The 14398-nt window shown below is 42.7% G+C and overlaps 1 protein-coding gene across 1 annotated transcript in view; it reads right to left on the reverse strand.

Moving 5' to 3' along the window:
• Window positions 1-14398, reverse strand: part of MLLT1 (MLLT1 super elongation complex subunit) — a 119411-nt gene that overhangs the window by 85375 nt on the left and 19638 nt on the right. The window contains exons 2-3 of the mRNA XM_068233758.1: window positions 9554-9734; window positions 9016-9098 (exon numbers count right to left, since the gene is read on the reverse strand). Coding sequence (XP_068089859.1) covers window positions 9016-9098; window positions 9554-9734 — 264 coding nt within the window. The remainder of the gene's footprint in view (window positions 1-9015; window positions 9099-9553; window positions 9735-14398) is intronic.

Consider the following 14398-nt stretch of genomic DNA (forward strand, 5'->3'; position numbering starts at 1 on the left):
GGGTGGATGAGATTAAGATTTAAGAAAGTGGGTGGAGCCTACAACAGCAAATCAAAATTCCCCTATTGATTTCCAAGGGGAATATTTAAACTGCTGCTATTCTTACACTGTTAATGGCAGAGGCTTCAAACTTGCTACAGTCGGTCATTGAGTGACTGGGGTCCAAATTCTCTAAAAGGGCGGAGCCACAAACAGCAAATCAGATTTCCTTGGTGGATAAACTGCTTCCATTCACACAATTTTGATGCCGGGAACCTGAAAGCTCACAAACTTGGTCATTGAGTTTAGTTTACAAAAATTGGGCAGAGCCAAAAACAAATTTTACTAGGAAAATGTAAATGTAAACTGCAGCCATTCTTAAACCGTTAATTGCAGGGATCTCAAACTTTGCACAGTTGGTCACTGGGTGGATGAGATTAAGATTTTGGAAGGTGGGTGGAGCCTACAATAGCCAATAAAAATTCACCTTTTGATTTTCAAAGGGAATATTTAAGCTGCTACCATTCTTATACTGTTAAGAGCAGATGCCTCAAACCTGGTACAGTTGGTCACTGGGTGACTAGGGTTCAAATTCAGAAAGGGGCGGAGCCACAGCCAATCAGATTTGTTTATTTTCAATGGGAATATACAAAGTATTGATACCAAGGACCCCAAAGCTGATAAACTTGGTAACTGAGTGACTGTATGTCAAGGTTAGAAAAAGTGGGCGGCGCCAACAACTTAATTTTTTTACATGGCAGGGTTCCCAAACTTGACACAATTGGCCACTTGTAGGCTCCACCTACATTTCTGAATATTAATCCCAGTCTCCAACAGCCACTCAAAATTCACCAATTGATTTTCAAGGGGAATATTTACATGCTACCATTCTTACACTTAATGGCAGAGGCCTCAAACCTGATACAGTCAGTCATTGGGTGACTGGGGTCCAAATTCACTAAAGGGGTGGAGCCACAAACAGCCAATCAGATTTGTTAGATTGATTTCAGCCATTCTGTTATTGCCAGGGTTCTCAAACTTGACACAGTTGGCCACTGGGTGACTGACTAATATTCAGGAAAGTGGGTGAAGCCTACAGCTGCCAATCAAAATTCACCTTTTGTTTTTCAAGGGGAATATTTACATTGCTGCCATTCCTACACTCTTAATGGCAGAGGCCTTAAATCTGGTACAGTCAGTCACTGGGAAACTGGGGTTTAAATTCTGAAAAGGGAGCGGGCCAAAAACAGACAATCAGATTTGTTTAATTTCAATGGTAAAATGCAACTTATTGATGCCAAACACCCCAAAGCTCATAAACTTGGTCATTGAGTGACTGTATGTCAAGGTTAGAAAAAGCGGGTGGAGCCAAAAACAACTAACTTTTTACATGGGAAAATATAAACTGCAGGTATTCTTACACTGTTAACGGCAGGGTTCTCAAACTTGACACAGTTGGTCACTGGGTGGCTGGGATTAATATTCGGAAAAATAGGTGGAGCCTACAAGAGCCAATCAAAATTCACTTATTGATTTTCAAGGGGAACTGCTGCCATTCTTACAAGGTTACTGGCAGAGGCCTCAAACCTGCTACAGTCGGTCGTTAAGTGACTGGGGTTCAAATTCACTGAAGGGGCGAAGCCACAAACAGAGAGATTTCTTAACCGGATAAACTGCTTCCATTAGCACAATTTTGATGCCAGGAACCCGAAAGCTCACAAACTTGGTCACTGAGTAGTGACTCAAGGTTACAAAAAGTGGGTGGAGTCAAAAACAGATTTTTTTTTGTTGGGGAGGGGGGGGGGGGGGGAATTGTAAACTGCAGCCCATCTTCACTGTCAATGGCAGGGTTCTCAAACTTTGCACAGCTGGTTACTGCGTGACTGGAATTCATATTGAGAAAAGTGGGTGGAGCCTAAAAAAGCCAATCAAAATTCACCTGTTGATTTTCAAGGGGCATATTTAGATAGCTGCCATTCTTACACTGTTAATGGCACAAGCCTCAAACAGTTGGTCATTGGGTCACTGGGGTTCAAATTCAGAAAAGGGGACAGAGCCAAAAACAGGCAATAAGATTTGTTTCATTTCATGGGAAAATACAAATTATTGATGCCAAGGACCCCAAAACTCACAAACTTGGTCAATGAGTGATTGAATGTTAGGGTTAGAAAAAGCGGGCAGAGCCAACACCAGTCAAATACATACACGAACAACGCCGGGTCATCAGTGGGTGGAGACAAATACAAATTTCACTCGGAAAATGTAAACTGCAGCCATTCTTACACTGTTAATGGCAGGGTTCTTAAACTTTGCACAGTTGGTCACTGGGTGACTGGGATTATTATTTAGAAAAGTGGGTGAAGCCTACAAAAGTGAATCAAACTTCACCTATTGCTTTTCAAGTGGAATATTTAATTGCTACCATTCTTGCACCGTTAATGGCACAGGCCTCAAACCTGGTACAGATGGTCATTGGGTGACTGGGGTTAAAATTCAGAAAAGGGGGTGGAGCCACAAACAGCCAATCAGATTTTTTCATTTCAATGCAAATTATTGATGCCAAAGCTCACAAACTTGGTCATTGAGTAATTGTGTGTTAGGGTTAGAAAAAGTAGGCGGAGCCAACACCAGCCAAATACATACCCGGGCAACGCCGGGCAATCAGCTAGTTGATAATTTTGGACTGGACAGTTTTTGCTCAAATGTAAATAAAAGCTGAAATATTTTTTTTTTCACAATAATGCCTCTTCGACTTAACTTTTGGTAGACACCTATGTCATTTCCCATCAACAAAATACTTGCTAGTTGAATAAAAGTAACTAATAAGTAAAGATTTGCCAGTGACATGAATAAGTATGGACAGCACCACACACACACACACACACACACACACACACACACACACACACACACACACACACACACACACACACACACACACACACACACAACATAGTTACATAGTTATTTTGGTTGAAAAAAGACATACGTCCATCGAGTTCAACCAGAGAACAAGTACAACACCGGCCTGCTCCCTCACATATCCCTGTTGATCCAGAGGAAGGCGAAAAGACCCTTACAAGGCTTGATCCAATTAGCCCCAAATGGGGAAAAAAAAAATTCCTTCCCGACTCCAGATGGCAATCAGATAAAATCCCTGGATCAACATCATTAGGCATTACCTAGTAATTGTAGCCATGGATGTCTTTCAACGCAAGGAAAGCATCTAAGCCCCCTTTAAATGCAGGCGTAGAGTTTGCCATAACTACTTCCTGTGGCAATGCATTCCACATCTTAATCACTCTTACTGTAAAGAACCCTTTCCTAAATAAATGGCTAAAACGTTTTTCCTCCATGTGCAGATCATGTCCTCTAGTCCTTTGAGAAGGTCTAGGGACAAAAAGCTCATCCGCCAAGCTATTATATTGCCCTCTGATGTATGTATAACCCCTACACAGGGGATGTATGTATTATATTGCATGTTAATTAGATCCCCTTTAAGGCATCTTCTCTAGACTAAATAAACCCAGTTTATCTAACCTTTCTTGGTAAGTGAGACGTTCCATCCCACGTATCAATTTTGTTGCTCGTCTCTGCACCTGCTCTAAAACTGCAATATCTTTTTTGTAATGTGGTGCCCAGAACTGAATTTCACTACAGGCAATTAACTTAGGGTTCAGGGAATACTTCTACACTTTCCATACCTACATAATAGCTATGCTACATTGGATTATGAATTTTCTACCACATTACAGCAGCCAGCATTTCCTCAGTATTCATAAAACTTCGCCCTCTGGTCTCTTAAATGGCCTAAAAAAATCACTTCCTTTGGAATACGAGATATCTTCCAAACATGGGGACTAAATCCGACTTACATGTTAACAATTATGACTTCGTACAGTAAATTAGACTCCTTGATCACCTATTTTTCTATGCTTTAGGCTGGTTACAGAACTGTTTTTAAGAAGGAATGTAACTTTATGATTGAGTGGGATAAAACCCTATGCACGTTAAGAGAGCCAGAGTTAGGACACATTAATTCTTGGGTACCTCTGCGTGGTGTAAGTGACTACGCAAGAGAATGTATTCTTTTCTAACAAAGACCCCGCTTTTAACTTAGCTGTAGGGATAGGAGCGGTTCCTAGATGGTGGGTTTGTATGAAAATATTTGCATTCCAGTGAGCAAGGGGTTATTAACACTATTATTATTCAGTATTTATACTCTGCTGTACAGAGTATATGGTCCTGCTACTTAACTGTTCCTTTAGAGCATACATGTCAAACTCTGGCCTGCAAGCCAAATCTGGCCCTCAGAGCCATTAAACTTGGCCCTCAAGTGGTTTCCCCATTTTGCATTATGTTTGGCCCACTCTAGACCACCAGGGAAGCTATATTGGAGGTGAAGCTCTAGAATACGTGAAGCTCTAGAACACCAGGGAAACCATAAAGGGGAGGTAGGGGGAAAGCACTAAACACTGGGGAACAGTAAAGGAAAGGCCACTAAACACCACGGAGCTGTATGGGAAGGAAGGACCACTAGACACAAGAGAACTGTATAGAGGAGGTCCACTAGACATTGGGGAACTGTGTAGGGGTTGGAGGGGAAGCATTAGACTCCAGGGAACTTTATAAGGGAGGGAGGTGGCCAGTAGACATTGAAGTTGGCCCACTACTAGGTACCAGTATTCAATTTTGGCCCACTTTGTATTTGAGTTTGACACCCCTGCTTTAGAGGGACTCATAATCTAATCCCTACCAGTCATATCTATGAACCGTATTTTTCAGATGCGGTAAGATGCACTTTTTTCCCCATAAAAATGGGAAGAGAAAGTCCGGTAGTAGTCTGCCAGCAGCAATTCCAGTGTCCCCCTGTTATTCCCCAGTGTCCTTGCTGTATTCCCCCTCTATTATTTCAAGGTTCGGTGTGTGATTCCAGTGCCCCGTTGTCTCCTCTTGCTCTCTGTTCTTTAAAAAAAAAAAAAGTGTCCCCCTGTGCTGGGGATCGCTCACCCTGGGTCCTGGGAGCTAGAGCGTATGTAAAGTACAAGCGTCTTTAGAGGCTGCCTTCAGATCCCTGCAGCCGTTCATTTTTCTGATCGATTTTGTATAGAAGTGATCGGACAAAAAAAAAAAATCTAAAAAACTATCGCAATCAGATCGGATTTGTTGGAAATTTATTCAACCCATCTATTTGATGGGAAATTGCATGGTGTGTACCAGGCATTAGATAGATCACTATCTGAACAAATTGGATCTGACAGAAATCTATTGCCTGCCTATACACTGCACATTGACTTCCGATAGCTTTCAACATGAAATCTATGGAAATAAACCTAGGGCTGCCTCCACCTGCTGGATCAGAATGCATGCATGACTATGGTAGGGATTAGACTATTAACTTTGAGGAGCCGTCAAACCCAGTATTTAAACACAGCAGAGCCTACAAGCAGTTTAAGAATTTCACCACTGTAAGTACCGAAGGCGATTTGTGCTGGTTGGTTGAGACTGCTGGTTAGTTGTGTTCTGGATAACCAGCCCTCTACTGTATTTAAACCTTCCCCAGGATTTTATCTGTAGATTTTGTGTTTCTAACTAAAAGTGCACAGCAGCTACAATTAGGTTATCAGCAAAAGGGAAAGAAAAAAAAAAAAAAAAAAAAAACACAAGACTGGAACAATAATGGGACAAAAATCAAAGAAAAAAAAAAGAAGAACATTTACAGATGAAAATTATGAAGAGAAGAAGACAGAACTATACTGAATAAGATGACATCACACAGAGGCAAACAGAAGAAAGAAGGTTAATGAATAGAAAAATGATAGTGTTGAAAGTACATATTTTTATTGCTATGGAACAAAAATGTTTAATTTCCAATTAACCTTTTACATTCAAAATGAACCATTTTTCCTGGGAGGGGCTGGACATTTGGGGTCCAATTATTAAAACAAAAAAAAAACACATAAATCCAGGCACATTGCCTCAAGTTAGGGCATTTAAATAAGTAATTTAAAAGAAGGGAGGTGTTAAAGGGGGTGTGGCCAGAAAAATTGCAAAAATCAGTAACCCTTTGCACGCTCGCATGCAAATGTTCAAATAAATGCATTCACAGATGCACTCATCCAGGCACCACTGTTATCCCTACAGCTAAATTAAAAGCCGGGGTCTCAAAAAAGGAAAAGCACTCACAAAGGAAAGCATTCTTTTGCTTAGTCACCTACACTGCGCAGAAGTACCCAGGTAAACATAGGTGTCCTAACTCCAGCCCTGTAACATGCATAGTGCAGACATGCAAACATTCATTGCATCAAACCTATCTAGGGATTGGGAGCACACATCCTGTCATCCACTCATGGGACAGGCAGCGCATCATACCAATCGCACAAGGGAGCTAACGTAATGTATCCATAAGCATAAGCTGTGTGCATGCTGACAAAAAACACAAACGGGATGGAGGGAGTGCACTAGATTAAAACCCTTGTTACAGACCCTTGTGGCACTAGTGCACTCCCTCCTTCCCCTGTTTGTGTTTTTTGTCAGCATGCACACAACTTATGCTTTTAATTTAGCTGTAGGGATAACAGTGGTGCCTGGATGAGTGAATCTGTGAATGCATTTGTTTGAACATTTGCATGCGAGCATGCAAAGGGTTACTAATTTTTGCAATTTTTCTGCCCACACCCCCTTTAGCACCTCCCTTTCCTTAAATTATTTAAATTTAAATGTCTTAACTTGAGGCGATATGCCTGGATTTGTGTTTTTTTTTCTTGTTACTGACCCCTGTGGCTAGGGTTTTAATTCAGTGCACTCCCTCCTTCCCCCGTTTGTGTTTTTTGTCAGCATGCACACAGCTTATGCTGATGTATGTGCATTGTGTGCATGGATACATTACGTTAGCTCCCTTGTTAGATTGGTATGATGCGCTATCTGTCCCATGAGAGGACGTCAGGATGTGTGCTCCTAATCCCTAGATAGGTTTGATGCAATGAAGGTTTGCATGTCTGCACTATGCATGTTACAGGGCCAGAGTTAGGACACCTACGTTTACCTGGGTACTTCTGCGCAGTGTAGGTGACTAAGCAAAAGAATGCTTTCCTTTGTGAACTAAGACCCCGGCTTTTAATTTAGCTGTAGGGATAACAGTGGTGCCTGGATAAGTGAATCTGTGAATGCATTTGTTTGAACCTTTGCATGCGAGCATGCAAAGGGTTACTGATTTTTGCAATTATTAAAAAAGAGGCTCCGAGATTCAAACCACAAGACATCCAAGCTATCCCCAACCTCACCTGCCACAAGGTGGGGCTGTGCCTCTTGCCCAGAATATTGTAAGGGCAATTTGTACAGCATAGCCTGGGGGCTTTGCAGACACACTTTTGCAAATTGCCCCTCAACCCAAGAACCACATGAGTTGGTATAGCAGAGGGCAGAGTCCCACATCTATGGTCTCTGCAATACCAGTCTGCATGGTGGGAAAAAGATATAAAGGCATAAAGGAGGCAGGTACAGTTTTTTTCTTACATATTTAAAAAAAAAAAATGTAAACTCCCCCTTGGCAACATAAATCCATCTTTTGAAGATTCCATAGTGCTGTCACCAGTCATTACAAGTCCTGGCCTCCACACATGACATAAATTTGTGCACAGGCTGGCAGCAGAAACCCACAGCCCCAAAAATACTATCGCTCACATTTTTTCTTCTCTATTTAACTATTGCTTAAGCGACTGCAGCAGCATTTTAGCAATGGCTTGAGAAGTACGGCCCCTTAGCGTAGTAAATGACTGTCAAAGGGAGACAAGATATGAAAAGAGATGTTAATACAAGAACCAAATAACCTGAACTACGCAGACTGGCAGTAGGCTGAAACATAAACCCCAACTATTAAAACTATTAATTTGGTCATTGGGCAAAACAGCAAAGCAAATGTCAACCAAACAACACAGCAGGAAGTAACGGATCGTTGGGCTACAGGTAACAGAGGAAGTCATGGGAAGACAAATATAAACAGAAGCCATACAATAGGAAGCGTACTAAAAAAGGTGGTGGTGGGGGGGGGGGGGGGGGTTGGAATTGTGTGTACTCTCACAGTCCCAAGTGTTAGATGTTCTCTGCACAGATGTAGACCGGAAAGGAAAGAAGGCGTGAGAAGTGACTGGGAGGAATGCCTGCACAAGTACATCCAACTCAGTGCATCAAGTGAAGGTGACAGACCAGACACTGATCTCAATCAGAATATCAGCTGTTCAGAGTATTCTCAATGGTGTTTGAGAGGAAAAGATATTGGGGAGGCACCAGATGGTTGAGCAGACTGAAAGGTGGAAGGTATTAAGGGAGAAAGTGTGTAGAAACCAGGTGCAATGGAAGTAAAAAGTAGAAAATAACTCAGGATTTTGAAAGATAGAGAGAGAAGGCAGTGCAGAAACAGTGATCTGAATCATGAGCTAAACCCAAGCTATCATATCAACCATTCACAGAAGAGATGATCCATATGACTGCTGAAAATACTTACCTAGATGTTGTTCTGAGGCAGCTTTGCAGGGATACGATCTTCCACAAATTGCAGCATTAATATAGGAAGAAAGCCAAAAAAGGGTACATGACAATACTTAACCAAAGAGAGCAGCTGAAAATCTGTTTAAACTTGTAAAATATACGTTTCGGTTTACAAAACTGTAAAGTGTTGCAGGAGGTGCATTTCTGTTTCTAGGTCTCATAAGTAGAAATATTTGCAACCGAAAGAAGACAAGGACACCCTTCAGTCTTCTTATTTTCTGGTCATTAAAATTCAACTGCAGGATAAAAAGTGGAATGGACACGAGGTCACATTTTGCACCTCCTTCATACACTTTACAAAGACTGAGAAGCTAGTGACTGATGGGTGGACACACCGTCCTTGGACAGGACCATCTTCTTTGTGTACTATCTCCTAGGGGCAAGATTGGTGTTTTAAGTCTATCATATCCAAGAAAGAAACAAATGATACAATAAGTTTCCTTGTGATCAAACAAGTTTACACTCACCTTGAATGGAATTTAGCCATACCTTGTTTTTAAAGTACACTTCAATAGGTAAGATGAAGCCAGCATATCCAGATTCTTCTACTTTGTATGGGGGTTCTTTACAAGCTGCAAGAAATCACAAAGGTGTTCGAAAGTAAACTTACGTAAATGAGATTCTGACTGAAGACTACTACATGTACAGTGTGGCAAGCGGGCAATTACTTCCATTAACTACTATAACCATGCTTTGGGTTGTAAACTATTTCAAACTGATTTCTGAAAGAGAGTTTCATTACATATATACACACTATGAAAAAAAGCTACAGTAGGGAGCCAGAAAATGTGCAGTGTGCCACAGATTCAGACACCCAAAATAACAAAGAAAAAAAAACTATGTAGAGCATGTAAGAAGTAAATCATACAGCTCAGTCACCACCATAATTTTAAATTGGAGTTTTGTTTTTATTTTGTTTGTTTTTTATGAAATATAAAGTACAGTAAATACAGATATTACTTTTATTGCTTATACAGCTAACGTATGTTCACCAATTTACAGAAAACACAAACTTATGAAGGCTTACCACGCTTAGGTCTTGGGAAGCTATCATGGAGCCTGAACACCACCTTTTCCACAAAATGCTGTATGTCACACTGCTCAGGACCACGGACAAACACCATCCAGTCATGGGTGAATCCTTCAGGAGTAGGCTTTTTCCTTAACTGGGCACGATGTCCCAGCTCAAGCTTTACCTGAACAGTGCACTGTAAAGACAATAACAAAAATCACTGACATGCCCGGCAATGAGTCGTAGGTAGTATTTTAGCAAATATCTGAATAATCTATATCAAATTCTATAACATAATATGCATCTTGTTAAAGAAAAACTCTAGAGATACATTTTCAGCCACTGAAGATTTACACATACTATATAAAATATATACAGTACATTAAATGTGATATGCTTCACTGTGAAGGCGTCCTTCATGCCCCTGCAAGTAATCTCAGGTTGGATAGATTATGTTGAGGTCAGGGATCTCTGATGCCATATCATCTATTGTAATATTTCTTGCTCTTTTGTTTTTTTTTATTACTGCAGTAACATTCTTTGTGAGCATAGCCATTAGATTTGCAGTATAAAGTTGGGGACAATAAAACGTCCCCATGGTGTTGCATGATCTACATGAATTTGTCATCACCATTCCACTTTAATGGTACGATCAATTATGACCAGATCTTCAACTCCATTACTGCAAATGCTGTTCTTCACTGTTTCCTGGAACTGTGACAAGGGCGATTACAACAAATTATTCTTTTTGTTCAATGTAAACTGCACTCGCTATAAAATGTCTTTATTAACCATTTATTACTCTACTAGTAGACCCAGCCCGTTTAAAAACGGGCTCCAGGTCTACGTCCGCCGCCAACAGTGCGCATGCATGTGCACGCAACTGCCGCGCGCCCGACACAGGCCCGCACCCGCCCACCTCTCTCGCCCGCACCCGCCCACCTCGCTCACCCGTCCAGCTCCCTGGACCCAGCTGTCCGTTACTGCGCACATGCGCAGTAACAAAGATCCTGAGACACAGGGACAAATCTGCTGGACGCAGCGACACTTAGCTTTTATTAGGTAGGATTATAATTTAACTTTATTATAAAACTTGATTAGAAGTAAGAACTAGTATATGCAGGCTGACATATTTGTTTACTTTTATACAATACCCGTTGCCTGGCAGCCCTGTTGATCCAATTGGCTGCAGTAGTGTCTGAATCATACCAAAAACAAGCATGCAGCTAATCTTGTCAGACCTGACAGTAATGCCAAAAACACCTGATCTGCTGCATGCTTGTTCAGAATCTATGGCTAAAAGCATTAGAGGCAGAGGATCAGCAGGATAGCCAGGCAACGGGTATTACCTAACCACATAACGTCCGCCCACAGCCGATGGGCGGACGCAATGACTGGGCCTATGCGGCGGTTATGCGGCGATCGTGTCACTGGTTATTAACCCCTCGATCGCCGCATGTAAAGCGTATAATACGCTTTGTAATGTGTACAAAGCGTATTATACAGGCTGCCTCTTTCCCTAGTGGTCCCAGTGATCGCCCCCCCACCCCTCAGATCCTCCCTAGACCCCCCCCGTGTACTGTATACATCTATTCTCCCCGTAATCACACGCTGCTCACCTGTCAATCACCCATCAATCACCCCGTCACCACCTGTCACTGCCACCCATCAGATCAGACCCTAACCTGCCTCTTACGGGCATCTGATCACCCACACCATCAGATCACCCACCCACACCATCAGATCGCCCGCAGACCCACCCTCAGATCACCTCCAAACTGCATTGTTTACATCTGTTCTCCCATCTAATCACCCACTGATCACCCATCAATCACCCCGTCACCACCTGTCACTGCTACCCATCAGATCAGACCCCTATCTGCCCCTTAGACACCCAATCACCCGCCCACACCCTCAGACCCCAGCCCTGATCACCTCGCCAGTGCATTGCTTGCATCTATTCTTCCCTCTAATCACACCCTGATCACCTATCAATCACCCCATCACCCCGTCACCACCTGTCACTGCTACCCATCAGATCAGACCCTAAACTGCCCCTGCGGGCACCCAAACACCCGTCCACACCCTCAGCGAGCCCCCAAGACCCCCACTGATCAACTCGCCAGTGCATTGCTTGCAAATATTCTCCCCTGTAATCACCTACTGATCACCCAATCAATCACCCCGTCACCCTCTGTCACTGCTACCCATCAGATCAGGTCCTAATCTGCCCCCTGCGGGCTTCTGATCACCCGGCCAAACCCACACCCGCCCCAGCGCAGTGACAGAAATTTTTTTTCTGATCACTGCTGGTACGACTTTATTGTGGCTGAGACCAACCGTTATGCCACACAATACGCAACCGCCAATCCAAGAAGCTACTATGCCCAGCCTTTTTGGTGGAAGCCACTCCAAGTTTCCGAACGTAACATTTTTTGGGGCCTTCTCCTTAACATGGGTCTAGTCAAAAAGAATGTATTGCGGTCTTATTGGTCTACGTACCCAATACATCACATGCCCATATTCTCTGCTGCCATGTCCAGGTCACGATTTGAGAACATCCTGCGCTTCCTGTCATCTAAGAGGCCACCCTGCTTATGAGTGGTTTCACAAAATTTGCCCCCTCATAGACCATCTGTCATCAAAATTTGCAGATGCTTTTACCCCTGAACAGTCATTTTGAGGCATTTGGTTTCCAGACTACTCCTCACGGTTTTGGGCCCCAAAAATGCCAGAGTAGTATAGGAACCCCACATGTGACCCCATTTTAGAAAGAAGACACCCCAAGGTATTCCATTAGGTGTATGTCGAGTTCATAGAAGATTTTATTTTGTCAAAAGTTAGCGGAAATAGATTTTTATTGTTTTTTTTCACAAAGTGTCATTTTCCACTAACTTGTAACAAAAAATAAAATCTTCTATGAACTCATCATACACCTAACGGAATACCTTGGGGTGTCTTCTTTCTAAAATGCGGTCACTTGTGGGGTTCCTATACTGCCCTGGCATTTTAGGGGCCCTAAACCGTGAGGAGTAGTCTAGAAACCAAATGCCTCAAAACGACCTGTGAATAGGACGTTGGGCCCCTTAGCTGCAAAAAAGTATCACACATGTGGTATCGCCGTACTCAGGAGAAGTAGTATAATGTGTTTTGGAGTGTATTTTTACACATACCCATGCTGGGTGGGAGAAATATCTCTGTAAACGACAATTTTAACAAAAAAAAAAATTTTTATTTATTTTTTTTAACACACAAGTGTCCATTTACAGAGATATTGCGCAGTATCTCAAAACAAGTTAAAGATCACAGCTGCGCTTCTCGCGCTTTCCAGCAACTTACAGGGACAAATTGCAAAAAAAACAGTAGCACGTTATTTTCAAATTATAAATGGCTGAAAACTGAGGAATAATTATTTTTTTTCTTATTACCCTTAAAGAAAACCTGTACTGAAAAAAAGTTCCCCAGGGGGGGGGGGGGGGGGTACTCATCTCAGTAGGGGGAAGCCTCTGGACCCTATCGAGGCTTCCCCCGTCCTCCCGTGTCCCACGGCGGTCTCGATGCAGCCCCTGGAACGCACAGGCGACCAATCCGACAGCCTGTGCAATATTTATCTTTTCGGGCTCCGGCGGGGGCGCTATTGCGGCTCTTTTGACGGAAATAGGCGTCCGCTCTACTGCTAGAGCAGCACGACGGAGATCGGCTACTTTCGCCTATCTCCGTGGGAAGTGCGGATACTGCGCCTGCGCTGGAGCCAAAAGGTAAATATTTACATTGCCACCGCTCCAGGAGGATTTTCTCCACCGCCGTGGGGACGAGGAGGACGGGGGAAGCCTCAATAGGATTCGGAGGCTTCCCCCACCCGAGATGAGTACCCCCTAGGAGAGTTTTTTTCATTACAGATTTTCTTTAAAATGCATTTAGAATAAAATCATTCCTCACAAAAAGTATCCAAAGAAAACCGAAAAAAGGATATAATTTCCGTATGATAAGTAGTGAAAGTTATTGGCGAATAAAAGAGGAGTGCTGAGAGAGAGAGATATAGAGATAGATATAGATATCTCTACATAACACGGGAAAGGGAGGACCTGTTCTTTCTTCCCACCCATGTTGTTCCTTCTATTTTTTACATAGCTTCTTTTTTCTGGGCACCTCCTATCTCGCTCTTACCTAGACCTAGTGACCCCTGGATAGGGGTAACCACTATGCTAGGTGAGACCTCCAAAGAGTGGCTTCTTCCTGGAGATGCGACCAACAAAAAGAGTTCACATGACCTAGTGGGGACAGTAGTTCCCCACCTGCTCTTATGAGTGGTTGCACCCTTTGCAATCCAGTTTTGTGATTATAACCTTCTACTTGTTTATTATGCAAGAGAACAGAGACGCCAAAAGGATAAAAGGAAGCTAAATGAGCTTAAAAACCAAATTCTTGGTAAATAGAGGGAGGTAGTGGTGGACTTACCTCCTCCAAATAGACACACAACGACTGTAGTAGACAGTCAATATATTTTATTTATGAACTCCAAATATGCAGCGCGTTTCACAGGTTTGATCCCCCTTCATCAGGCAATAACAACGGAGCAATAGCATATGTGGTCAGTAGAAGAGCCAGGCACCTCTGGCTCTTCTACTGACCACATATGCTATTGCTCCGTTGTTATTGACTAGTGATAGTTGTGTATGCGCCATCTTCTGCAGAGACCTCTACCTGTGACCATAACATCCGGTGGACGGGTCGCTTAAGCCATTCCCCTTACCTGTATATTGTTCCGCCTATGTCGTTTTCAAGGTTGTACATTTTCATTAATGGTGGATTGCTGGGTTTCCTGCACTTTGTCTCTGATCACACAGTTTTCTAAGTTTG

Source organism: Hyperolius riggenbachi, chromosome 1 (genome assembly GCF_040937935.1).
Source record: "Hyperolius riggenbachi isolate aHypRig1 chromosome 1, aHypRig1.pri, whole genome shotgun sequence".
Taxonomy (NCBI): Eukaryota; Metazoa; Chordata; class Amphibia; order Anura; family Hyperoliidae; genus Hyperolius; species Hyperolius riggenbachi.